At 40.3% G+C, this 25244-nt stretch overlaps 2 protein-coding genes and 1 pseudogene across 13 annotated transcripts in view; 2 read left to right on the top strand and 1 right to left on the bottom strand.

The window, feature by feature from the left end:
• Window positions 1-84: 84 nt before the first annotated feature.
• On the bottom strand, window positions 85-24499 carry ARMC10 (armadillo repeat containing 10). Of its 2 annotated transcripts, XM_009203589.4 has the most exons (7): window positions 23961-24143; window positions 23501-23604; window positions 15171-15319; window positions 12255-12389; window positions 6597-6773; window positions 2343-2414; window positions 85-1377 (listed from the first exon to the last, which is right to left on the bottom strand). In XM_009203589.4, exons 1-7 carry the CDS (start codon window positions 24110-24112, stop codon window positions 1123-1125), a joined length of 1044 nt encoding a protein of 347 aa, XP_009201853.2. In that variant the 5' UTR covers window positions 24113-24143; the 3' UTR covers window positions 85-1122. The 2 variants fall into 2 exon arrangements, with proteins under 2 accessions (XP_009201853.2, XP_003896469.2); XM_003896420.3 differs by lacking the exon at window positions 23501-23604 and having other exon boundaries at window positions 23974-24499.
• LOC108585116 lies at window positions 8512-10593 on the top strand (annotated as a pseudogene).
• The window catches only part of FBXL13 (F-box and leucine rich repeat protein 13), a 276151-nt gene continuing 275075 nt past the window's right edge, over window positions 24169-25244 (top strand). For 8 of the 11 annotated variants that reach the window (XR_004183440.1, XR_004183441.1, XM_017957017.3 and 5 more), the window contains exon 1: window positions 24169-24720. Coding sequence is in view for 8 of the 11 variants with exons in the window: in XM_017957017.3 (XP_017812506.2) it covers window positions 24229-24720 (492 nt within the window). In the remaining 3 variants the exon portion in view is untranslated. The remainder of the gene's footprint in view (window positions 24721-25244) is intronic. The other 3 variants (XM_017957018.3, XM_031665943.1, XM_017957023.3) reach the window with 3 other exon arrangements.

Below are 25244 nucleotides of genomic sequence, written 5' to 3' on the forward strand. Positions count from 1 at the left end.
TGGGTATCATTCTAGAAGTGTTTTGTCAATACATAAGCATTTTTCATTTAAACACACACACACACACACACACACACGATCCCATATTCTTCTATAATTTGTGTTTTTTAAAAAAACCACCATATTTCATAGATAGCTTTCCACTTAAGCACATTCAGAGTTCCATCATTCTTTTTTTTTTGAGACACTGTTTTGCTCTTGTTGCCCAGGCTGGAGTGCAATGGTGCGATCTCAGCTCACTGCAACCTCTGCCTCCTGGATTCAAGCGATTCTCCTGCCTCAGCCTCCCAAGTAGCTGGGATTAACAGGCATGCGCCACCATGCCCAGCTAATTTTGTATTCTTAGTAGAGACGGGGTTTCTCCATATTGGTCAGGCTAGTCCCAAACTCCTGACCTCAGGTGATCTGCCCGCCTCAGCCTCCCAAAGTGCTGGGATTACAGGCATAAGCCACTGTGCCTGGCCTCCATCATTCTTTTCCAAGACCAGAAAATTTATTTAACCAACTGTCTAAAGATGGACATTGTGATTGATCCCACTATTTTATATATAACTTTCTTTACATATTGAACATTGAAGGGGAGTGGGTGAGTCCTAGGAAACATTCTCTCCTAAAAGTTTACATTTGTCACTGACTAGAAGTGACCAAAATAGATTATACTGACGAGAAAAGACTTTTGAAAGCAGTATGGTCAGGTTGGCAGGTGAGTGGCCTCAAGAACTTAGGATTTCATTGCTACTAAAAGAACAAGCTATGATAGTTCTGAAGCAACGATTTAGTCAAATACTGATGCTGTCTCAGATGAGTAACTGCAAATCACTTCAAAAAGTAGAAGGGTAGCTTAAATGTGAAAAAGGTTACTGCCACTTCATGTAGGGAAAATAACAAGTATTTGCAAATAGCAAAATAAAAAGAAAGAAACGATTTCAGTACAAGCTCTTATACTCACTTGGTATCAAAACAGTCCAAAATAAATCTAGAAGCATGGCAAGTTATAGCTGTGTTAATGATGAAATGCGATATTTACTGTTTAAATTCAGCAGCTGGAAGAATCCCCTTACAAGGAAAATAGAAAATACGTTTACATCCAGACTGCATTACTCTTTGGAAAAATATGACCAATCAGATTTTCGGTATTATTGTTAAAACCTTTTCCTTCACCTCTGCATCATGGTGGTCAACTAAAGCTTTTATTTTCTGGGCACATTCTTCTCCATGTAACAGGAAAAACAGTGAACCTTCAGTGAAAGTAGGCTGCACAGCTAAATGGCCTTCTATTTTGAGGCAGTTATTTATATTCTGAAATAGTGTAAGTACTCGAAGAAGAATCTCCTTTGCTACATGGCTGTCATAAAGGGAAAGGAATGATGAATCCACCTGAAATAGGAAACAATGAGTATTATTTTGTATTAATAATATATGAAAACATTTTTCACGTATATTTTAACATCTTAAAATTGCATTGAATAACTCACATTTAAAAATTTTTAAATTCACATTTAAAATGTGAATATCTCACATTTTAAAAATTTTGTCATAGAAAATTAACCCAAAATTGCATAACTTAGATGTATAAAACCTTATGTATCCCCACGCTGTATACTAATGGAAAAAAGGGAGTGTTTTAGCTGGAAAAATACAATTTCCTTGTAATTTTAGAGTGTGGTTATTTGGGAAAAACAACCATTTTTCTTTTTTAAGATCTGTCATATGGTTTTCATGGGAACTCATTATTTCATCAAACATTTAGTGCCCATACACTAGAGGGCGCAGAGCTGGGTGGGGAACAGGGATGAGCAGATGAATATGATGGTTCCTTTTCTACAGGAGTTAAGCTCCATTCTATCCCAGCATTCAGACCACTTATCACAGCTTTTAATTACCTTGTTCACTTGTTATATATTTTTGTTTCTCCACTAGACTGTAAGCTTCATGAGGACATGTACCATGTCATGCTGTGCTCACTGGTGTGTCTCATCTAGAGTCTAGCATATGCTGGGGACTCAGTACTGCTGTTTCAGTGGATACTAAGATACATGTAAACACAAACAGGTCCAGTATAAAAGATGGAATGGCACAATTGTACCCAAAATTGGGTAGAGAAAAAAGTTATAATTTATTGTTGCTAGGGTGAATTTTTAAAAATGTTTTTCAAAAGTAAGTAAAATAGACTCATTGCAAAAAATTTAGGAAATTCATATATACAAAATGAATTTAAAAAATTCTTTAATACTGCTCCTCAGAAAGAATCCCTGTTAACATTTTAGGTTAAATCTTTCCAGATCTGTCTGCTCAAATTTATATATGTATATATTTACAAAATAAACATATAAGCTATTTACTTGGGCATGAAGAAGTCCTTCTGTCATGGCTGGATTTTCAGACAAATTCAAAAGCAGTTTCAAAACTTGCACCTGAAAGAAGATGATACTGGCTTATCTCAGAGTGGCAAGCATGAATTTTCTCTCTCAGGCATGCTTTCTCTCACCATGTCTTCCAGGCCTGGCTCAAATTCTCTCTACTCCAGGAAACCTTCTCTATTCATTCTACTTTAAACGTCTCACTGTGAACTCTTATAACACTTGGCACCACTCTTAGAGAACCTATCACAGAGCAGTGTTATTTAAACCTCACTTTTCCAATTACACCGTTAGGGAGATACAGAGTATACTGCAAATGTCCTACACTACTCTTAGAGAACCTATCAGAGATAGAGGTTTTCTATCACAGTGTTATTTAAACCTATTTTTTCCCAATTATAATGTTAGGGAGATAGAATATTGCAAATGTCTTCACAATCTACCCCCAACTCACATGCACATCCGAACAGATGGTAAGCTTAACATCTGTTAAATACACGATCTTTATTATGATTACTGTTAAGTGAAGTATGGCCAGGCATGGTGGTGTCGACACGGCCTGTAGTCCTAGGTACTTGGGAAGCTCAGGTGGGAGGATCGCTTGAGCTTTCCCACCTTAATGATGTTCAAGTTCAAGGATGTTCAAATTCAAGCTATGATTGTGCCTGTGAACAGCCACTGCACGCCAGCCTGGGCAACATAGTGAGACCCTGAGACCCCATCTTCACCCCCCACAAAAAAGAAAGAAAGAAATATAATCTTTAAAACAACAACAAAAAAACTCTCAAAGCTCATTTCTACTTAAAGTATAAAAATTCTGGAACTGTTTGGTTACCAAGACTAAATAAATAACAATATGGCCCCTTTTAGTAAGCTACTATGAATCTTTGAGGCTATCTTTTAATGTGAAAGTGTTTTACAATCATATAAAAAAGCACAGTGATAAAAACTGATTGATGGGTTGATTGATTGAGATGGGGTCTCACTATATTGCTGAGGCTGGTCTTGAACTTCTGGCCTCAAGGAATCCTCTCACTTTGGTCTCCCAGAGTAACTAGGATTATAGGCATGAGCCACCATGCCCAGCAATGATATAAATAATAAGCAAATAAATGTTATTTAATGGCTGACTAGCTAAAATATCAGCATTCTTATCACTTATAACTGAAAAGTCAGTAATAAGAAGACTCAAATAGAACGCCTCTTTTTAAAAACAAAGGCCATGTGAAACCATACTTTCCACAAGATACCTGGAACTAAAACAAGGAGCATAGAGCGGGGGTACTAACTCAGGGAAATGTGACAAATGTGCTCTTCACTAGAGCTGGGAAGGAACCTGGATATTATTTTGCAAAAATTTTTTATTACAAAGGCAACAGATGTTTACCATAGCACTTTAAAAAAAAATAGAAAAGCAAAAAGAAAAAGAAAATTTACCCATATTTACAAAACTAGAAATGATCACGGTTAAGTTTTGGTATTTTTGGCCAGGTGTGGTGGTGCATGCTTGCATTCCCAGCACTTTGGGAGGCCAAGGTGGGCAGATAACTTCAGCTCAGGAGTTCAAGAGCAACGTGGGCAACATGGCAAAACCTTGTCTCTACAAAAAATACAAAAATCAGCCAGGCGTGGTAGCATGTGACTGAAGTCCCAGTTATTCGGGAGGCTGAGGTAGGAGGATTGCTTGAGCCTGGGAGCTCAAGGCCGCAGTGAGCAGAGATCATGCCACTGCAATCTAGCCTGGGCAATAGAGTGAGATTCTGTGTCAAAAAAGAGAAAAGTTTTGGTATTTTCTTTTTGATCTTTATGCATATATCCTGTGTACTCACAATTCCTTTGATCATGTTGTAGATACTAATTTATTTGAGGATAACATAATACTTTGCTTAATTTTACTGTTTTTATCAAATATTTTTTTATTTTTAGAAAATTACTACTTGGTCATAACAAAAATTTTAAGTAATGAAAAAGAGAACAAGGTAAAAACAAAAGCCACCATGCTATTGGCCCCTTCCAATCCTCAGCAGTGACCACTGGTAACATTTCTTGAATATGCAGAGATTGTCTTTTTCAAACAGATGCTCTTAATAAATTAAGGTCTCTGGGAGTGAAAGAGTAAAGGAGACTTCTGACCCTTCTTTAGTGCACTCCGTGGAGGTCACTATCAGATCTCATCTGGCCTGACTCGCTGTCAGCAACACTAGGAATAAGTGTTAGAAAAAAAAAACACAAAACACCTGGTTCCAATGTCAATGAAGTTTCAATTAGAAAAATAGGAAGAAGAGGTATGAAATAGGATGGTTCTGAACTTATGAAATAAGCCTGGATGAAGTCAAAATCTGAGACCCACTAATAGTCAATGAAGGCAGGTATACAACCAGGGAATAGCAACAGCAATAGCTATTTGGTACCCTGTATTAAAATCTGATGTTGCTACTCTTTGTAGAAAGGAGTTAAATATGAGAAATATATATATACACACTTAGAGTACAACTACAGATTAAACAAATATATGGATTTTGATTTGAAACCATATTGACATGTTTTTTTTTTTCCTCATCACATGCACCATCTTGTGGTGACACTAGGACATTTTAAACCATTAGTTTCGTTTTCATTGCGGATGTAACAAGCACACAGTTTATTTATGTTAATCCTCCGCTATCAGCATTTGGTTATCAATCAGTGGTGTACCCAAAAGGTTATCACAGTACAGTGAGATCCCTGACTTAAGCAAAGTAAGATATTTTAAAATTCATTTTAGTGGTTATTTACTAAGAAAATACCTAAATCAGACATACTTTCCCACTAACAAATGGATGATTATCCAAAAGTTTATTTGCAAGTTAGAACTTTAAACTCAATTTTTATGGAAAATCAATGTTGTAATTGGTGACTATGTTCCAAGGCAGACCAAGAAAGCAAATTTTCTATCCTAGAAATACTGAACTAGCAATGTAATGGAAAAACACAACACAACAAAACAAAAATAGAACATACTATTGTGGTGTGGGTCATCTTTTAAAAAGTCAAAAAATACATGAAAATGCAGACGATGTCTGAGACAGATATATACAGCCCCAAGGCCAGACTTGCCTGGCTGAACTCAGCCTGACTCTGAACTCAGAGTTCCTCCTGAGGTTCTGGGTAAAGCAGCTGCAGAGTCAGGCAGAGGAGAGATTTCTCCTACAGAGGCAACAACATAAGAGTAAAGAGGGAAGGAGTTTCCACAGGGGTTCAGGGGCTGTAAGTTATCTTGCTCCACTGGAGACAGAGATGTTGATGCATGTTGGAAACTGCCCGGGAATGGTGCAATATTGCTGTACGACTCTTACATTTAATTTTCAATACCTTTGGTACATCTTGGACCAGATCCAAACAAGTTTGGCTATTGGAAAAGAGAAAAGTCCACGTACAAACACCTTGGAAACATAAAAGCAAGACTACAGTAAAACTCTCCTCTAACATCTTGATAACCTCAAAAATAACTGCAGTGATGTTGAATATTTGGAGTATGGCTTCACATTTGGTCTTTCTAAAATGCTTATGCATTTGTCTCTCAACTGTTCCAGAGAACACAGAGCAACATGGTAAAAAGCCTTGATGAACAATCAACCCAACTTATCAGAACTTTTAATTAGCCTACAATCTATTTTTATGCTACTTTTTCTTGAAAAATGGCAATTGATAAGAATGCACGCTAATATGAGAGATTTACTCAAGAACCTTTTTATAGGGCATCTCCTAAGGTCCTACTTAATTCAGCTCAGTATCTGTTGCCTCTTATATCAACCTAACTGGACAGAGTGAAGCACTGAGACATCTTTCATTCATTCAATTCACTTCATTTACTACAACTTAAAAGGTTGTTTTAGAAATATTTTTCAACAAATAACTGAATCAAAAAAATGATTTGTTAACCCCAAGGTAAGTAAAATATTCAACTAACCACTACTATTATTCAAAGACTCCTTTTAATCACAATGTTCCTATATTTGGTGGGGGGAAAGCTAGCTTCTGAGAAAACCAAATGAACATGAACCTGCTGATAAGTGAAACAACAGATGATCTTCACAAGTTAATTTCGCAATGGAGTATTTGGGACTAAATATACTTTCTTGGGCCCATGTGAGTTTTTAATAAATCTTCCTCTTCTTTGAGGCACATTAACTTAAGATAGGTGGCCTGCAAATACGATTTCAATGTTAATAAGCTTGACACAATAGCTCTTCATACCTTCGTGTTTCCATTTCCAGTAAGTAATACCTGGAACAGGTCTGTAATGTAATTGTGAAGCATGTGCTGGTGGTCATTGGTAACAGTCATGTTTGTCAACAATCTCAGTCCGGCCAGCTGCACAGCAGAGTTCAGAGGACCAGAGAAGACATCCTCACAGACTTGATTGATGTATATCTGAAAGCAGGGGAGGAATATGAGCATCTTAGAATCTCCAAAATGTTTCTACTGAACAGTCACTTTTCTGCACAGTGGAGTAAGGCTACTGCTCAGGATGGAACTGACTCCTCAAAAAATATGACATTTCTATCTGACCCTCAAATGTTGTTGACTTTTTAAAAGCTTCCTTTGGTAATTCCAGGCACAGTGCTTAGCATTTTACAAATACTCCTCACTTAATCCTGAAGACAACTCTAATGAGGTGGGTGTTACACCATTACAGCTTTCTTGCAGACAAGGACTTTTAAGTCTTTGAGGAGCTCGGGTCCCCTGCGCAATGTCAGACAGCAGGTGGGGATGCAATAGCCAAGCCCAGAGATCATGCTCTTAACAGCAGTGGCCTCTCCCTGGCTGGAGGCCTCCCAGCTTAGTCCACCTTTCTGTTTCAACTGGTCTGTGCACACTAGGATCAGGGAAGATGAGAGGCCATTTTGTGTCACGGTAAGTACCTTAGCAGTAGTGTCTAGAGAGCTACATCATTTCTGAAGTAAAGAATGGGAGGATAATGTGAAACAGAATCTTTCCCTAGAATTAATCCTATCAAAAGTAAGCAGAACAAAATTATACTTGGCCTAAGGTTCTTATTTACCTAGGTGTGTGTATATATATATGTAATTCACCCCTTCATAATATTGTTAACTATCACTGGCAAAAAGTAATGCAATGCTGTAGTACTCCTGTATCATATATCACAGAACTAAACTCAGTGTGATGGAAACTTTTCTGAAACTCTATTTTCTGTGTCTGGCCATGAGCTTTCTTTTTTTCGGGGGGACAGGGTCTCACTGCTGCACAGGCTGCAGTGGCACAAACTCCGCTCACTACAGCCTTGACCTCCCAGGCTCAAGTGATCCTCCTGCCTCAGTCTCCAGAGTAGCTGGGACTACAGGCGTGAGCCACCATGCCCAGCTAATTTTTGTATTCTTTGTAGATACAGGGTTTCACCATGTTGCCCAGGCTGGTCTCAAACTGTTGAGCTCAAGCAATCCACCTGCCTCAGCCTCCCAAAGTGCTGGGATTACAGGTGTGCACCACCATGTCTAGCCTGGCCATGAGATTTCTAGCTTAGAAAAATGATGTTTTACAGATAACTGCTATTCACGTAAGCAAATCTGAACTCCACCAAAAGTTCTAACTGCTAAGAAAATTTTCCTAATTTGAAGTGGTAAGAAGTTACCAATTGTCCCATAAACAATTATTAATTTTTAAAAAACCCCAAATGTATCCATGTTACCATAGAAACTAAATGGCAGTAAAGCAAAGAGAGATTAAACTTTTAATCTGGTTTCAAGATCTAAATTACATTTATTTTTAGAGACAGGATCTCACTCTGTCACCCAGGCTGAAGTGCAGTGGCATGATAACAGCTCACTGCAGCCTCAAATTCCCCTGTCTCAGTCTCCTGAGTAGCTGGGACTACAGGTGCATGCCACTATGCCCAGCTAATAAATTTTTTTTTTTTTTTTTTTTTAGAAATAGGGTCCCACCTAGCCTGGCCAACATGGTGAAACCCCGTATCTATTAAAAATACAAAAAATTACAGGCATGGTGGTGGGCACCTGTAATCCCAGCTACTCAGAAGGCTGAGGCAGGTTGCTTGAACCCAGGAGGCAGGGGTTGTAGTGAGCTGAGGTTGCACCACTGCACTCCAGCATGGGCAACATGAGCGAGACTCCCAAAACAAATAAATGGGGTCTATGTTGCCCAGACTGGTCTTGAACTCCTGGCCTCCAGCAATCTCCTGTTTTGGCTCCCAAAGTGTTGGGATTACAGGTGTGAGCCACCACACCTGGCTGTCATTTACATGTGAAAGTCAACTGGTTCTCTTGGGTTACAATTTAATTATACATCCATCCTTTAAAAACAGGGCATTTATTTAGCTCTTTATAAATCATATATTTCTGTAAGAAGCTGATGTCTTTCAAAGCATTTCCTAAAATGTGTGGACTGTTTACAACCTTATTATATCTGAATCTTCTGACCATTTCAATTCTAATAACAAGTTTACCAAAGGGACAGCTTAGTTATTCCTGTAGCTGTGTCCACCTCATCTTGTTCTGTGCTCTTGGAATTCTCTCCTTCCCCAATTCTACCTGTAGAGTAACATTCTCAAGAGCCAGGTCAGACTCCACCTCTTATAGAAACTTTTGGATCAAATCTCTCCTTTCTATGTACTCAATAATGTTTTACTTACATTTTTCCTTAAAGGACTTCATTATGTTCTGCCTTGACTTACAATTATTTAAGAACTTGCCTTATCCTTCCTTCCATCTTTCTTAGAACAAGAGTTGCGTCATGCTCATTTGCACCACAAAGCAGGAGTTTGATAAATATTGAATTGAAATAACATAATTTCCTAATATTGCATTTTTCTGCTGACATTATCTGACCCTGACCTGGTTCCTTTAGCACCCTTAGATTAAACTGAACCCCAACTCCAAAAGTCTTGCTGGCTGCAAAAGTTAGAAGCAGCCTGGCCACCCTCCTTCAGTGGCATATGAAGAAGCCCTTGCAGATTTTGATTCCCACTCTAGAGCTTTTATCTAGATGACCACAGCAACTGAACAGAAGCTGATGAGAGCTGTTAGAGTGTTTGAATTTGGTAGACCAGAAGTCCTGAAACTCAGTCAGATGTGCAGTACCAATTCCAAAAGACCATTAGGTGTAATCAAGGTTCATGCATGTGGTGTCAACCCTGTGGAGACATATATTTACTATGGGATTTATAATAGAAAACCACCTTATTCTATACTGCTGGCTCAGATGTAACTGGGGTAATGGAAGCTGTTGGAGGGAATGCATCTACTTTCAAGAAAAGTGACAGTTTTCACTACCGGCACAATCTCTGGGAGCCATGTGGAGTATGCTCCTGTAGCAGGTCACACTGTTTACAAACTGCCTGAAAAACTGGACTTTTAAACAAAATGCTGCCATTGGTATCCCATATGTTACTGCATATAGAGCTCTGATTCACAGTGTCTGTATGAAATCTGGAGACTGGGTTCTGGTTCATGGGGCTAGTGGAGTTGCTGGAGTAGCAACATGCCAAATGGTTAGAGTTTATGCCTTAAAGGTTTGGGCCCAGTTGGTATTGAGAGGGACAAAATACTTTTGCAAAATGGAGCCCACAAAGTGTTTAATTACGAAGAAGTTAATTATGTTGATAAAATTAAGAAATGTGTGGTAAGAAAGGAACTGATGTGATTATTGAAATAATAGCTAATATAAATCTTAGTAAAGCTGTGAATTGTTTGTCATATGGAAGATGAGTAATAGGTGTTGGCAACAGTGGTACTATTGAAATAAACCCACGGGACACTATGGCAAAAAAGTCTAGTAAAATTGTTGTTACTCTATTTTTCCCCAACCAAGGAGGAATCTCAGCAATTTGCAGCAGCCTATCAAGCTGGAATGGAAATTGGTTGGCTGAAACTTGTAATAGGTTCTCACTATATGTTGGAGAGGCCGCCCAGGCTCACAAAAATATCTCTTACGGCAATGGGGCTACTGTAAAAATGATTCTTCTCTTTTGATGATTAATTCTTTCATGGATTTCAGAGGTTGTCTTTTGCCCAGTTTTACTTACACAATCTTTTGTTTAATTAACATTCATTTGATCCAGTGAGTTTCTTATGTGAAAAAAGTAAGATTTTCCTTTGGAGAACTGAGGAAGTACAGTAAAATTTATTTTATGGCTGGCAATATATTTTTTACCTTCTATTTAAAATCAAGAAATCTTCATAGTGCAAAAGAGCACGCTAGTGGTTTTTTGGCATTGGGGTGCATTCCAGAAATTCTTAACTGATACTTGATTAATTCTATACCTTTGATTAAAACATAATAATTCAAAATAAGGTTCTCAGTTTCCAAGGACGTCCAATCCTACTTACCTTTATAAAGGTTCTTTTGTATCTGATTAGCCATAACTGTATTGGACTCTAAAGATTTTCTGGACTAAAAAAAAACCCCTATTCCAAACTAATCTCATCTGGATCTTTAAGTCTTGTGGAAGGGCAAGAATATATAATTTCCAGGGCACTTTGCTAGTTTTCCAATATTTTCCCAAATATTAGAATATCCACTTCATTGGATATTCTAATTGATTGTCAATGACACCATATATTCTGTGAGGACAGCAACCTTATCTTTCGTATGACACTTGGTACATAGTCTCCAAACTGGTAATACTTCTTGACTGATCAGATTTTCAAAGTAGATTTAGAGTTACCTGTTTGTGTGATGGGGGTCATATATTTTTATTGAAATTAATAAGCTTACCAATTTGACACATTAAGAATGGTCTGCTTTTGCTTCATAGCATAGTAATCTGTAATTCTGTAGAAAATTAAATTTTCTAGTCTATATAGTACTTGCCTCTCATTACTTCTGCATAGCTCCTCACAGTTACTGCCTAACAGTGTTCTGGGCTGGAAGTTTTTATCTAAACTAAATACAGAGATTAACTCTTACAAATCTTGCCATCAATAGTATGTCCAAGGAAATAAAGTTTGGTTATTTGTTGTTTTTTTCTTCATATGAGCACATCCTCCTGTCTCTTGTTTTGTGATTGTCTTGACCTGATTTGTTCTGTTGAATGACAATTTCTGGTTTGAACGTGGGAGTCCTGTTTCAGTAATGAACAGAAAACTGCTCTTTTCTATGACTGAGGGGTATCACTGGGTTCTGGCTATATATGCCATGGCTGAAGTGTTTTAACTGTTAGCATTTACCAAATTAACTATTTTTTTTAACAGGTTAACTGCCTTATAAATAACATTTTTGATAAAAGCATTAAAGCAATGTCAGTAACGCAGGTTAGCATGTGAATCCCAAAATGAAGGATTTCTCCCCATACAATGACATAAAGGAACAGTTATTCTGTAAAAGTCAGTTTAATCTATTTGCACATTTGCCTCATCCACTGAAAGAGCTAAAGCATACAGTGACTTAACGTTTTCCAATACACTCATATAGTACACTTAATTTCAAAGGCAAAACTAGCCAAACTATATGCATTAACAACCATATTTATGAATATGTAGCACTGGATATGCTCTCTGAATGAATGTCTTGTAATACTAGTTCTAGTTCTAGTTGGCACGAAGTCTTGTCCCAACTTTCAGCCAACTACATTCACTATTTGGTTGGTGCCTATAGCCTTAAGGCTATTACTGTCACCAGTGCCTGTGCCTGATGTAAAGTAGAGGATAACCTGTAGAATAAACAAGCATTATTTTACTGAAACAAAAGTTTTATTGTACCTCTTATTGGCCAGTTCAGGTCCCTCCCTCTTTTGTCTTATTCTCCATTCCTCTAAAGGTAATCCTTGGCTGTAAAATTACAAAGGATAGTCTACTGAAGTTTCATTACTCATCTTTTTGTTATTTTTTCTTTCATTTATAGAAAACCTTATATATTTGGGATTTTCAGTCAACTTACCTTTATCTTGATTTGATTTTCAACATTCACACTCAGGTTATTTAGTGCATTTAAAGCTTTCTCTTTAATACTCTGGTTGGAATGGTTGATTTTGTTTCCAACAATTGGAATACCACCCAATTCACGAATAATAGCCTATGAGGGAAAAACAAAACAAAACAAAACAGGACTGGGACTTCAGTACGCATCTCCGTTCACTGAATTCTTCGCATCCACAAATACAATTAAAAATTAATGGCTTTTTGGAAATATCTTTCCCATATACAAATATTTAATTCAGATTTTTAAAAAATCTCACTACCCATACTTTTATAGGTAAAGAAAATCCACTGAAAACAAAATTAAGATATATAATTACTTAAACTACAGTGTTGAGAAATACAATAAAAATTTACAGAGGTACTATAGCGATCTTGAAGCAACTTACAAATAAAATTATTTTTCTTTGAGATGAGTTATATGACTTCTCCATTATAGGCAAAACTGGAAAAGTGTTACAATTTAGAATACTAAAGTTAGTGTTTTAATTTAGAATACTACAGTAGTGTTTTGCTAACATGTATTATTTGAAACACTAATCCCTCAAAATGTTAAGAGATGTTCCATAAAAATAAGGGGGGGGGTTTCCCATGGTTATATAAGTTTAGGAAAATCTAAGTATAACAAGAGTAAGCATGTTTAATATGTTCACGTGCATTGGGAATCTTGAAGAGGTGTGTGTTGATGATAGTATGTCTATGAACTATACACAAAAAGAGGGTCATTTTTCAGCAGTGGAAATGGTGGGAACACACTGATATCTTGCAGAATCAGATTCCACACAGTTTGAAAAATGGTACCCAGGGCCAGGCGCGGTGGCTCACACCTGTAATCCCAGCACTTTGGGAGGCCGAGGTGAGCGGATCACTTGAGGTCAGGAAGTCGAGACCAGCCTGGCCAACATGGTGAAATCCCATCTCCACTAGAGATACAAAAATTAGCCAGGCGTGGTGGCTGGTACCTGTAATCCCACTACTGGGGCGGTTAAGGCAGGAGAATTGCTTGAACCTGGGAGGAGGTTACAGCGAGCCAAGACTGCGCCACTGCAATCTAGCCCGGGCAACAGAGTGAGACACTGCCACAAAAAAAAGAAAAAAAAAAAAAGAAGAGAAATGGTACCCAAATATTCAGAGGAAAAATAATCTGGGAGTTCTTATAGGTAGTTGCAATAATATGTTACCATGTACCTTTGTCTAAACATTGAAAGAAATAAACTGCTTTAATTCTTGTAAGAAAAACATGCTAAAAATGATTCTTGTCAAGTCAAGACATGCTATTCTAGCAGGAAAAAAGAAAAAGATTGCCATCATCTATCTACTTTTTACAAATAGCTCAATACTCCATTTTACCGTTAAGGGTGATCTTAGCATTAAAAGAGAAATAAACTTTCCCTTTACAATTTCAAGTTCTTTTAAAGGACTTGTAGTTACTAGAAAGGTTTTTTTTTTTTTTTTTTTAACTGTACTGTTAAAGCAGATTAAGGTACTACAATTGATGGTGAGGGCACTGACCCCTGCTCCTCAAGAAAGTACTTCTTCTCCAGTGGGTACTGGCCTACTCTGACTGCAACTTATTTTAGAGGAATACAAAATTATGCCATCAGAAATACTCCTTTAAAGGTAGGCTAACACATTAATCACTAGCTATTGTTTTTGCTTGTCTAGTGGCCCTCTTTCCACGGGGGCAGATGTGGCATCTCCTTTGTTCCACACAATCCCTGCTGGGATTGTTGTTCACTTGTATTCACAGCCATCCCTGCTACTTAGCTGTAGGCTGCTCATGTGAACCAGGCTTCATAAACATGGGCGATGGTCCCTTGATTGATCCAGAGATTGCCTCAGAGACTGATCCAAAGACCACTGGATCCTAGAAGAACAACTGTACCTTTTGGATCATGAGCTACAGAGATGAAGGCTTAGAGAGGCTAGTGGCTTTCTTTCAACCCTTGTGAAGAAAACCACTTTGTGGCCAGAAAGATAAAGACCAATACATAAAATTGAGCGGCCATAAGCAAAGCCAAGAGGTAGAGAAAGAGAGAACTCTGGTAACTCTTTCTGCGACCTTGAACTGGACTCAGTTGTATCTGAAATCTGCTATTCTTTGCTGTTTAAGTTAGCTGAGCTCAATATTTTCCCTTTAAAGCTTAAAATAATTTAAGGTGAATTCTGTCATTTATAACTGAAAGAGTAGGTAATACACAAAGATTCTCTACCTCTCTATACATCTATAGAGCTTTACAGTAAACCTTGCCATTCTGGAGACAGCTGGGCTAAAAATACAATAAATTCAAAATAATTTTGTACTTATGACAATGTTAACAAAGGGCATTAGCTGAAAACAATTACAATTTTTTTTTTTTTTAACTATTTTCTCATACTGGACGGTTGTCAGAAAGAGTAGGAAGAAGGACATGTTCAAATTAAGCTCTTTAGTCTTAGTTTTAAGTCTCCATTTGCAGGAGCCATTTACATTGATTAGTGGTTATCAGAGTGTGCTCCAGGGACCACCTGCATCAGAATCATACTCAGACCTATATATAATTTAAAGTATGTACTTAAATGTTAGATGCATTTATTGTTTTACTGAAGTCCTGCTAAATTTTAAATAATTTAGAAGCCCATGAAATGCTAAACGTTCATTAGCTATACTTACGAATGTGATGCCAGTGACCAACTTCATAGGGATCTACAATCACATTAATAATCATATTATTATTAGGCTGTGTTTTTCAGAAGTAAACATGTTTTAAGTATAAGTAGCCACATTGCACAGATGAGAAAATTGAAGCTCTGAGAGGTTAAGTAATTTATTCAGGGTCACAATTACTACTGGTGTGTAAGAATGGAAAGAGCTTGCTTGCTGAGTTGAGGTACTTACTTGGTTAACTGAAAAGGCTGCATTGTTACCCAAAGTAATCAAAGCTCTTTCAATAATTACAGGATCCTCAGTCGACTCCAGCAGGTAAAGGAGTTTCTGAAGTTGTGCAGCATTTAGAACATCATCATATGAACCATCAGTTAAGTCTTCTGCATAAGAAGAAAGTTATTTGAAGTTAATCTAAAATCAATATGAGATTTTTTTTTTTTTTTGAGACAGAGTCTTGCTCTGTTGCCCAGGCTGGGGTGCAGTGGCCGGATCTCAGCTCACTGCAAGCTCCGCCTCCCGCGTTTACGCCATTCTCCTGCCTCAGCCTCCCGAGTAGCTGGGACTACAGGCGCCCGCCACCTCGCCCGGCTAGTTTTTTGTGTTTTTTAGTAGAGATGGGGTTTCACCGTGTTAGCCAGGATGGTCTCGATCTCCTGACCTCGTGATCCACCCGTCTTGGCCTCCCAAAGTGCTGGGATTACAGGCTTGAGCCACCGCGCCCGGCCCCGAGATTATTTTTGAGACAGGCTCTCACTCTGTCACCCAGGCTGGAGTGCGGTGGCACGATCATGGCTCACTACAACCTTGATTTCCTGGGCTCAAGTGGTCTTCCTGCCTCAGCTTCCCAAGTAGGTAGGACCTGTGGTCCTAGCACATGCACCACGTCTGGTTAATGTCTAAAATTTTTTGTACAGATGGGGTCTCACTATGTTGCCCAGGCTGGTCTCAAACTTCTAATCTCAAGCAGTCCTCCTGCCTTGGCCTCCCAAAGTGCTGGGATAACAGTATGAGCCACTGTGCCCAGTCTGTTTTTTTAAATTTTAAAAACAGTATCGAATACCTACTTGTAATGGCAGGCACAGTATCAAGCACTTTACATCCTTAGGAAGAAGATACTGTACTACTCTCAATTTACAGCTGGGAAATGTAGGCTTATAGATACCAAGAAATTAGCCAATGGTCACTTGGCATATGGCTGTTAGTAAGACACTTCATGCAAACACTATATACCTCAAATGCTGATAATATTTTCTGTTTCTCCTTTTAAAAACCAGGCACACCCATCCAATGGAACACTTCCCTCTAAACAGATTAATTAGGAAATATGATTTGCGTTAAGGAGATCTTTTCTGAGCACATCAGATAGAAGGAAAGCTATGGGAGTAAACCAATCTTTTTGCTAGTGTGGCATTTTTGTTTGATTTATACAACAAGGCATGTTGACTAGGATACTAGAATAGTCCTGCTGGTGGTGATGACAAAAGAAAAGCTGACATTTTGAGGAAGAGCTAGGATAGCCAAATGCTGGATCTGCTCAATGATGTTCAGAACTTATGGCTGTACCTTAAAAAAAGTCCTCTTTACAGAAATCACCACAGGAATAACAGAAGCCATTTTATAACACTCTTACTGGGGTGGTTGGGGGGAGGGGAAAGGGTAGGGTGAGGAGGAGGTTACACAACAATAGGTGCTACATGATCTCAAATCTGTGTTTTTTTAAGAAAAAACACACGAAATTGTTAGGCTGGGCATAGTAGCTCATCTCTGTATCCCAGCACTTTGGGAGGCAGGAGGATCACTTGAGGCCAGTGGTTCGAGACCAGTCTGTACAACATAATGAGACCCTGTCTCTATTAAAAAAAAAAAAAAAAGTAAATAAAAATGTTAAAAGTGGTTATCTTTGGGTAGTGGGATTATGAAGGACTTTTATTTTCTACCCTGTACTCAACAGTACTGTTTTTTTTTTTCCAATAAACATGTATTATTCCAATAAACATGTAACATAAAATAACTAAGTATATTGCTTAAAGAAGAATCACACGCAAAAATAAATAAACAAAATAAAGGGACAAGTATAGATTATGTATGGGAAACAATATGTGATATGTGATATATAATATGTGATGCCCTGAGGAAGTCAAATAAGAAATGTTAAGAAAATGTCACAGCTACGAAGCCAGAATATTCTCACTACCAAGTCTTAATCGAGACCTTTTACTTTTGAATCCACTGTCGGCCTCATTAACGCCTTATAAAACAGGGTTTCACCCCAAGAATACTTGAAAAGATAAAGAATGATAAAAACACAGCTTTTCAGAATGGAAAGAATTTGGAGTTCATTCAAACCTCTCATTTTACACAGGAAGAAACTGTTGCCAGGCTTGTTCAAGGATCTGCCTAAAATCACAGCAGTAGCTAGAAGCAGAAACCAGAGAAATGAAAAATCAAAGTTACAAGTAAGTCACTTACTATTTTTTGGGGTCTCAGTTTTCTCATCTGTAAATAAAAGGGTTTGCTTAATACTGTAACTGGCTCCAGAGTTTCCTACATAGCCCTGAAGTTGTATGATTTCATATACACATGCATACATACATGTGCACATGCATGGCAGAAATGTGATAAATTTAACTCATCCGTATTTGAGATATTTCAAAATCATACTACTTTGTTACATGTTATCTCATAAAGTCATTTTTAAAAAGCTTACAGACTGGGTGCGGTGGCTCATGCCTGTGATTCCAGCACGTTGGAGGCTCAGGTGGGCGGATCACTTGAACTTAGGAGTTTGAGACCAGCCTGGCCTCAGAGATGGTGAAACCCCATCTCCACTAAAAATAGAAAAAAATTAGCCAGGCGTGGTGGAGGATGCCTTGTAATCCCAGGTACTTGGGAGGCTGAGGCAGGAAAATTGCTTGAGCCTGGGAGGCGAAGGTTGCAGTAAGCCGAGATTGCACCACTGCACTCCAGCTTGCGTGACAGAAGTGAAACCCTGTTGTTTTTTTGTTTGTTTGTTTGTTTTAAAAAAAAAAAAAAAGAAAGAAAGAAAAAAAGGAAAAAGCTTATAGATGTATAAATTCTTTATAAATAGCCATTTAAAATTTCTCTAGGGATTAAATCACTGAAAGTAAAATTTCATGGTGTTATATCATAGAACTTTCACTTGGTGGGAAGAGGCACAGTGTGGTAGTTAAAAGTAAGGCAAGGCTATGGAGCCAGGTTGTTTAGTTCAAATTCCCAAATAAGCTACTTACCAGGTAAGAGACTTAGGCTCTCTCAGCTTCAGTTTACTCATCTGCTAAGTGGGAGTTAATAATGCCTACCTCAAAGCACTTTTGTACCTAGAATATTTAAAGTGCCTAGTATATTTATTATTTTCACTAATGGGACACAGAGCCGATTAATAGCAAAAGTGGCTTTAGAATCCAGATCTTTTTACTCCTACATTACTTATTCCCCCCAACCATTATTCCTCCTAGTATATTTTAAAAAATGAGCCTAGCCAGGTGCAGTGGCTCACGCCTGTAATCCCAGCACTCTGGGAGCCTGAGATGGGTGGATCACGAGGTCAGGAGTTCAAGACCAGCCTGGCCAAGATGCTGAAACCCTGTCTCTACTAAAAATACAAAAATTAGCCAGACATGGTGGCACGTGCCTGTAATCTCAGCTACTCGGGAGACTGAGGTAGGAGAATTGCTTGAACCCAGGTGGCAGAGGTTGCAGTGAGCCGAGATCACGTCACTGCATTCCAGCCTGGGCCACAGGGCAAGACTCCGTCTCAAAAAATATAGAATAATAATGATAATAATAATAATAATGAGCCTATATTTTAACTTTGTAAATTCTGTTTGAATTTCTAATAATAACCATATATTGGCCTGGCACGGTGGCTCACACTTGTAATCCCAGCATTTTGGGAGGCCAAGGCAGGCAGATAACCTGCAGTCAGGAGTTCGAGACCAGCCTGGCCAACATGGTGAAGCCCCATCTCTACTAAAAGTACAAAATTAGCCAGGAGTGGTGGCACATGCCTGCTGTCCCAGCTACTCAGGTGGCTGAGGCAGGAGCATCGCTTGAACCTGGGAGGCAGAGGTTGCAGTGAGCCGAGATCGCACCACTGTACTCCAGCCTGGGCGACAGAGGAAGACTCCATCTCAAAACAAAAAAACAAAACAAAACAAAAACCATGTATTACTTTTTAGTAAAGAAATGTAAAACTTAAAACTCCAAATAAATTTTACAGGAGGGCGATCATCAAATACTCAGCTCTTCCACTGGTGAGTTTTTGGACTACTATTACACAGGTGAGGCAGTCAAACACCATGTGTTCTACTTCCCATCTAGCTTTGTGCCAACAAGATTGTGAAAGAAAGGCTCAGTGGTTCGTTGTCTCCTCCAGTAAATCAAGGAGAAATTACAATTCTCAAAGGGAATGAAAAGTAACTACCACATTATAACACAGAAAGACAAATTTCAAGATAACTGTCATGGTTCAGAATCTTTCCAACTGTGAACACAGTATGTCTGTTTATGTAGTCTTAGGCCCTTCAGTAAAATTATCTTCTCACTACAGAATTCCTAGTTTTTAAAGTGAATTCCTAATTTTTAAAGTGTTTACAGCTATCATGAATGATATATATTTTTTGAAACAGGGTCTCATTCTGTTAAAATCTTTTCAACTAAAGTTTTAAGTTGTTACTGCATGTATACAAGAAGTTATTGGTCTGGGTATATTGACTTGTACTCAAGATATTCTATAAACTCATTGCTTCTAGTAGTTAGTTAATTCTCTTGGATTTTTCCAAGTAAATCATTATGTCTCCTACAATTATAATTCTGCCTCCTTTCTAATGTTTATACATGTTGCTTTTTTCTTATCAAGTTATGACTCCAGAAGCATGTTGAATAATAGCTGTGATAGCAGACACTGTTGTCTTGTTCTTGAGTTTAATAAGGATGTCTTTAATAAAGATAACAGTGTGTCTATTAAATATAATATTTGCTTTCGGGTTTTGATGGATGCACTTCATTAACTTAAGAACATTTCTTTCTATTTATTCCTAACTTGCTGCAAGTTTTTATCAGAAATGATACAATTTTTTTTCTTTTTTTTTGTTCAGAGTCTTCGGCTATGGAAAGAAATAATATTTTAATGCCTTTTTACTATGAGGTCATCATGTGGCTTTTCCTTTTTCTAATATGACTCCTCCTTCCATGTCCATTTGGCCTTGGTATATTATTACTTTAATCCCCTGATAGATTTCATTTGCTAATATTTTAAGATTTTATATCTTTATTCGTAGTTGAGACAGATTTACACTTTTTTATACTATCCTTGTCAAGTTTTGGCATTAGACTGTTGGATGAATTGGGACTGTTTCCATCTTTTTCAATGCTCTCAAACCATGTTAGTACAAAAATTATTTTTATTTTATTTTATTTTATTTTATTTATTTTTTGAGAAGGAGTCTCACTCTGTCGCCCAGGCTGGAGTGCAGTGGCCGGATCTCAGCTCACTGCAAGCTCCGCCTCCCGGGTTTATGCCATTCTCCTGCCTCAGCCTCCCGAGTAGCTGGGACTACAGGCGCCCGCCACCTCGCCCGGCTAGTTTTTTGTACTTTTTTAGTAGAGATGGGGTTTCACCGTGTTAGCCAGGATGGTCTCCATTTCCTGACCTCGTGATCCGCCCGTCTCGGCCTCCCAAAGTGCTGGGATTACAGGCTTGAGCCACCGCGCCCGGCCTTTATTTTATTTTTTAAGATAGAGTCTTGCTCTTTTGCTCAAGCTGGAGAGCAGTGGCACAATCACAGTTCACTGCAGCCTTGACCTCCTGGGCTCAAGGGATTCTCCCACAACAGCCTCCTGAGCAGTTGGGACTTCAGGTGTACACTACAATGCCTGGCTAATTTTTGTATTAAATTAGGGGTTTCACTATGTTGCCCAGGCTGGTTTTGAACTCTGGGCTCAAGCGATCCTTCCACTTCAGCCTCCCAAAGGGATTAGAGGTGTGAGTTTAAAACAAAGACAAGATTGCCACTGCACTCCAACCTGGGCAGAGCGAGACTCTGCCTCAAAAACAAAGAAAAGATCATCTTCTGAAATCTAAGCGTGATGATGACTGTATTAGTCCATTCTCATGCTGCTATGAAGAACTGCCCAAGATTGGGTAATTTATAAAGGAAAGAAGTTTAATTGATTCACAGTTCCACATGGGTGGGGAGGCTTCAGGAAACTTACAATCATGGTGCAAGGGGAAGCAAACACTTCCTTCTTCATAGGCAGCAGGAAAGAGGAGTGCGGAGCAAAGGGGGAAGCCCCACATAAAACCATCACATATCCTGAGAACTCACTATCATGAGAACAGCATGGGGCGGGGGAACTGCCCCCATGATTCAATTACCTCCCACTGGGTCCCTCCCACGATGTAGGGATTATGGGATTACAATTCAAGATAAGATTTGAGCTGGGCACGGTGGCTGATGCCTGTAATTCCAGCACTTTGGGAGGCTAAGGCAGGCATATCACTTTGCCAACATGGTGAAAACGCGTCTCTACTAAAAATACAAAAAAAATTAGCCAGGCATGTGGTGTGCACCTGTAATCTCAGCTACTCCGGAGGCTGAGGCAAGAGAATCACTTGAACCCGGGAGGCAGCGGTTGCAGTGAGCTGAGATCATACCACTGAACTCCAGCCTGGGTGACGGAGTGGGACTCTTTCTCAAAAAAAAAAAAAAAAAAGATTTGGGTGGGGACACAAATCCAAACCATATCAATGACGAAATGAGCATTTCTTAAGTCTTCTTCAGTGATAAAGGTGTAGCTTCAGGAAGAAGGGACTGTGAGCAAATTATTTTTTAAGCTGCCTTACCTAAGATAATGATGATTATGGGAACTGGTAAATTTAAGTTTAAAAGACTTTGTCCACATTCGTCAGGTTGAGTCAGTAAAACTGAGAAGATATCTGAGTCTAGGACACCTTCCCAATGTACTTATACAAAAATATTTCTGACATGGGAAAGACAACAAATTAGGCTTTGTAAATGCTATGATTTGAATGTCTCTTGCAAAACTCATGTTGAAACTTAATTCCCAATGTGGCAGTATTGAGAGGTAAGGCCTTTAAGAGGTGATTGCATCATGAGGGGTCTGTCCTCATGAATGAATTAATCCATTAATTATGGATTAATAATCATAATCATGGATTAATGAGCAGGACTGGTGGCTTTATAAGAACAAGAGACCTGAGTCAGCATGTTAACACACCTGCCCCTCTGGCCTTGGGATGCCCTATGCCACAACAAGAAGGTCCATACCAGCTACGGCCCCTCAATCTTGGACTTCTCAGCTTCCATAACTCTAAGAAATAAATTCCTTTCTTAATAAATTACCCAGTTTCAGGTATTCTATTATAAGCAACAGAAAATGGACTAATACAGTAAGAGTAAATACAAATCTTAAAAAAAAAAAAAAAAAAAAAAAAGCTGAATTATACCTAGTGCCAAAAGTGAAAGAGACCTTCCCCTTCCACTCCCTTTTCCTTAAAGCAGTCCCTCATGCAAACTTGTAATTACAAATCCTTTGTTGGCCAGGTAAGGAGGCTCCATCCTGTAATTACAGCACTTCGGGATGCTTAGGCAGGAGGACTGCTTGAGCCAAGTTCAAACCAGCGTGGGCAACAACACGGTGAAAACCTGTCTCTTAAAAAAATACAAAAATTAGCCAGGTGTGGTGGTGTGCGCCTGTAGTCCTAGTTACTTAGGGGGCTGAGGTGGGAGGAGCCCAGAGAGGTGGAGGCTGTGATTGCGCCACCGCACCGAACCTGGGTGATAGACCGAGTCCCTGTCTGAGAACAAAACAAAACTCCTTTTCCTGTTTCTTTTGATACAAATGTAAATCTTTTTAAAAGCGAAATAAGCACTTGGCCAGTTTTACAGCCCAAGAAAGTCTTTCTTAAAAGCTTTGGAGCCTACTGTTTGAAGAAAGCCTACACTTTGAAACCTACTCTTCCAGGAAGATAGAGCCCCAATCTCCCCAGCTCTGTGAGTTTTTAGCCTGGGCACCTGGTTCCACATCATAAAGACATTTTTACTTTTCCTCTGGATAAAGGCAATTAGATAACAACCACCCCAATTACCAGTAAATTTAGGATAAACTACATGTAGTGAATGGTACTGTCAAGTCATCTTACTTAAGGACAAATTAGTTTTTATCTTGAGAACACGTACGTAATACGAAATCGGTTCTATTTGTCCAGCTACACTTAAAGGAATTAGAATTCTTCTTGCTATCCCATTAGCAAATTGCCCGTGATGCTTGAGACAATCTAGTTTGTGCTTACTCAACAATGAAGCTGTGTAGTTCTCTTCTACAATTGTGGACAGGAGTTTCTTGGATGGCAGATATGTTATTTTAAATTATTTCCCTAACGGCTTCCATGATGTGAAACATGCCTCTGGAGGGTTTTACCGTACCGATCAACTTTTGGACAGAAACCGAATCAGGCATTTGTCCGCTGGGAGGGTGTGTCTCGCGCAGACAACTGCTCCCATTTCCAAAACACACACCAGGCTGGGAGGTCTTGGACCACTGTGACTCCCAGGTACCTCCCCTCTGAGGCCGGGCCGAGCGCCCGCACAACTGCCCCTTTGACGTCCCTTCTTCCAGGATACTTGCCAGCAGAGCTTCACTTATGGCTCCGGACCCCTCAACAGCCCTTCCACAATGGGCAGAATCCCTTTAGTTACACAAAGGCCCGGAACAAGCTTTAAAGTGAGAGGCCATCAACAGGCTTTTAAGAAACCTAATCCTCCACTGTGACGCAAAGCTCAGGCAGGAAAGCCAGGACAAGTTTTCATATCAGGATAGTGAACAAAGAATGGGCGGCGGGGGCGGCGTAGCACCATGCACCCACACAAGTACTGCCTCTCCCTCTAGCTCGGCTCCTCATTTTACCCCGAGGACACGCAAGCCACCACCCAAGCCCGGGGAGCCCCCCTGCCCAGTCCCCGCCCACCTGCCGGGCACCCCGCGGTCTCACCTGCAGACTTGGAAGGGCGCATCCCGAGCTCGCGGTCGCCCTGCCGCCGACCCCGGGTCAGTCTGTAAATGCAGTAGCAGGCGCCGGCGCCGAGGAGCAGGCCCGCCGCCACCCAGCCCGCGCCCCGGGGGCCACCCATTCTGCCGCCGCGGCAGAGCCGCAGCGCTGGGCCAGGGCAGGAGGCTCCTGGGGGCCAGCGCGGAGGTCTCCAGCTCACGCGGGCCTAGCCCCCACAACAAACCGCGCGCGACCTGGATGTGGAGAAAGGAAATGGGGTCTGAGCTCCGCCTCCCGGAAACGGCCCAGCTCAAAGCCTATAACCGCCCACTGCAGCCCGGCGCCTCCCGGCGGCTTCTCCCAGGCGAGGCGGGGCGGGGCGCTGGACGCCAGGAGGGGAGGCTAGGACGGTGCACCCCACGCGGAGACGCCGGGGCCCTGAACCCGGAGCCGAGCTTCCCGTCGCTTCTCCTGTGGCATGAAGCAAGCCTCCCTCCCTCCTGCCCCGGGCAGCGGAGCGAGGGGCGGTGCCGCGTCCAGCCCCGCCCCCTGGTTGCCGGGACAACGCCCGCACGCACCCGGCTCCTAGTCCCAGCGCGGGGAGGGTACCAGCGCAGCTTCTCCGTCAGGCCTTGGGCCATGGCCTCCCTACGCAATGCCAACCCGAGGCTGAAGAACTACTTCAAGGAGAACTATATTCCTCAGGTCTGCGAGGTACTGGACACGCGTGGCGGCGGACACGGACCGACGGTGGGGAATTAGAAGGGGGAGGAGTCAGGGAAGACGTCTCGGAGGAGGGACTAGGTTTAGGAGTTGAGGGAGGAGGGGGAAGGCGGGGCGGAATGCGAGAAAGTGAAGTCAAACTCGGACTTGTAGGCGATCTGGGCTGAAGATGCTGATCAGAGAGAAGACAGAGGGTGATGGTAGCTGCAAGTGGGGAATGGGTGACATCTCCCAGGGGGAATGAGCACAAGGCCCAGATCGGAAACCCCAAACTCAGCTTTTAAGGTTTGAACAAGAAGTGCCTGAGGAGTGGAGGAGTGAGAAAGAAATGCCAGAGAGGCTGAGGAGGAAAATCAGCAGACTGTCATTATGAAGAGTGTTGTCAGAAGTAGGGAGTAGGCTCTAGTCACCTAAGATAAGGACCTGGATTCTGCCCAAGGTGAGCCTGAGGTTTCCATGGAGCCGTGAGTGCAGAAAATAGATGGAGGTTAGCTGAGGGGAGAGTGGAAGCTGATACCTTTGGTCAGTGTAGTCAGCCCTTTGTGAAGGTA

The sequence above is a fragment of the Papio anubis genome, chromosome 4 (genome assembly GCF_008728515.1).
Source record: "Papio anubis isolate 15944 chromosome 4, Panubis1.0, whole genome shotgun sequence".
Lineage (NCBI taxonomy): Eukaryota > Metazoa > Chordata > Mammalia > Primates > Cercopithecidae > Papio > Papio anubis.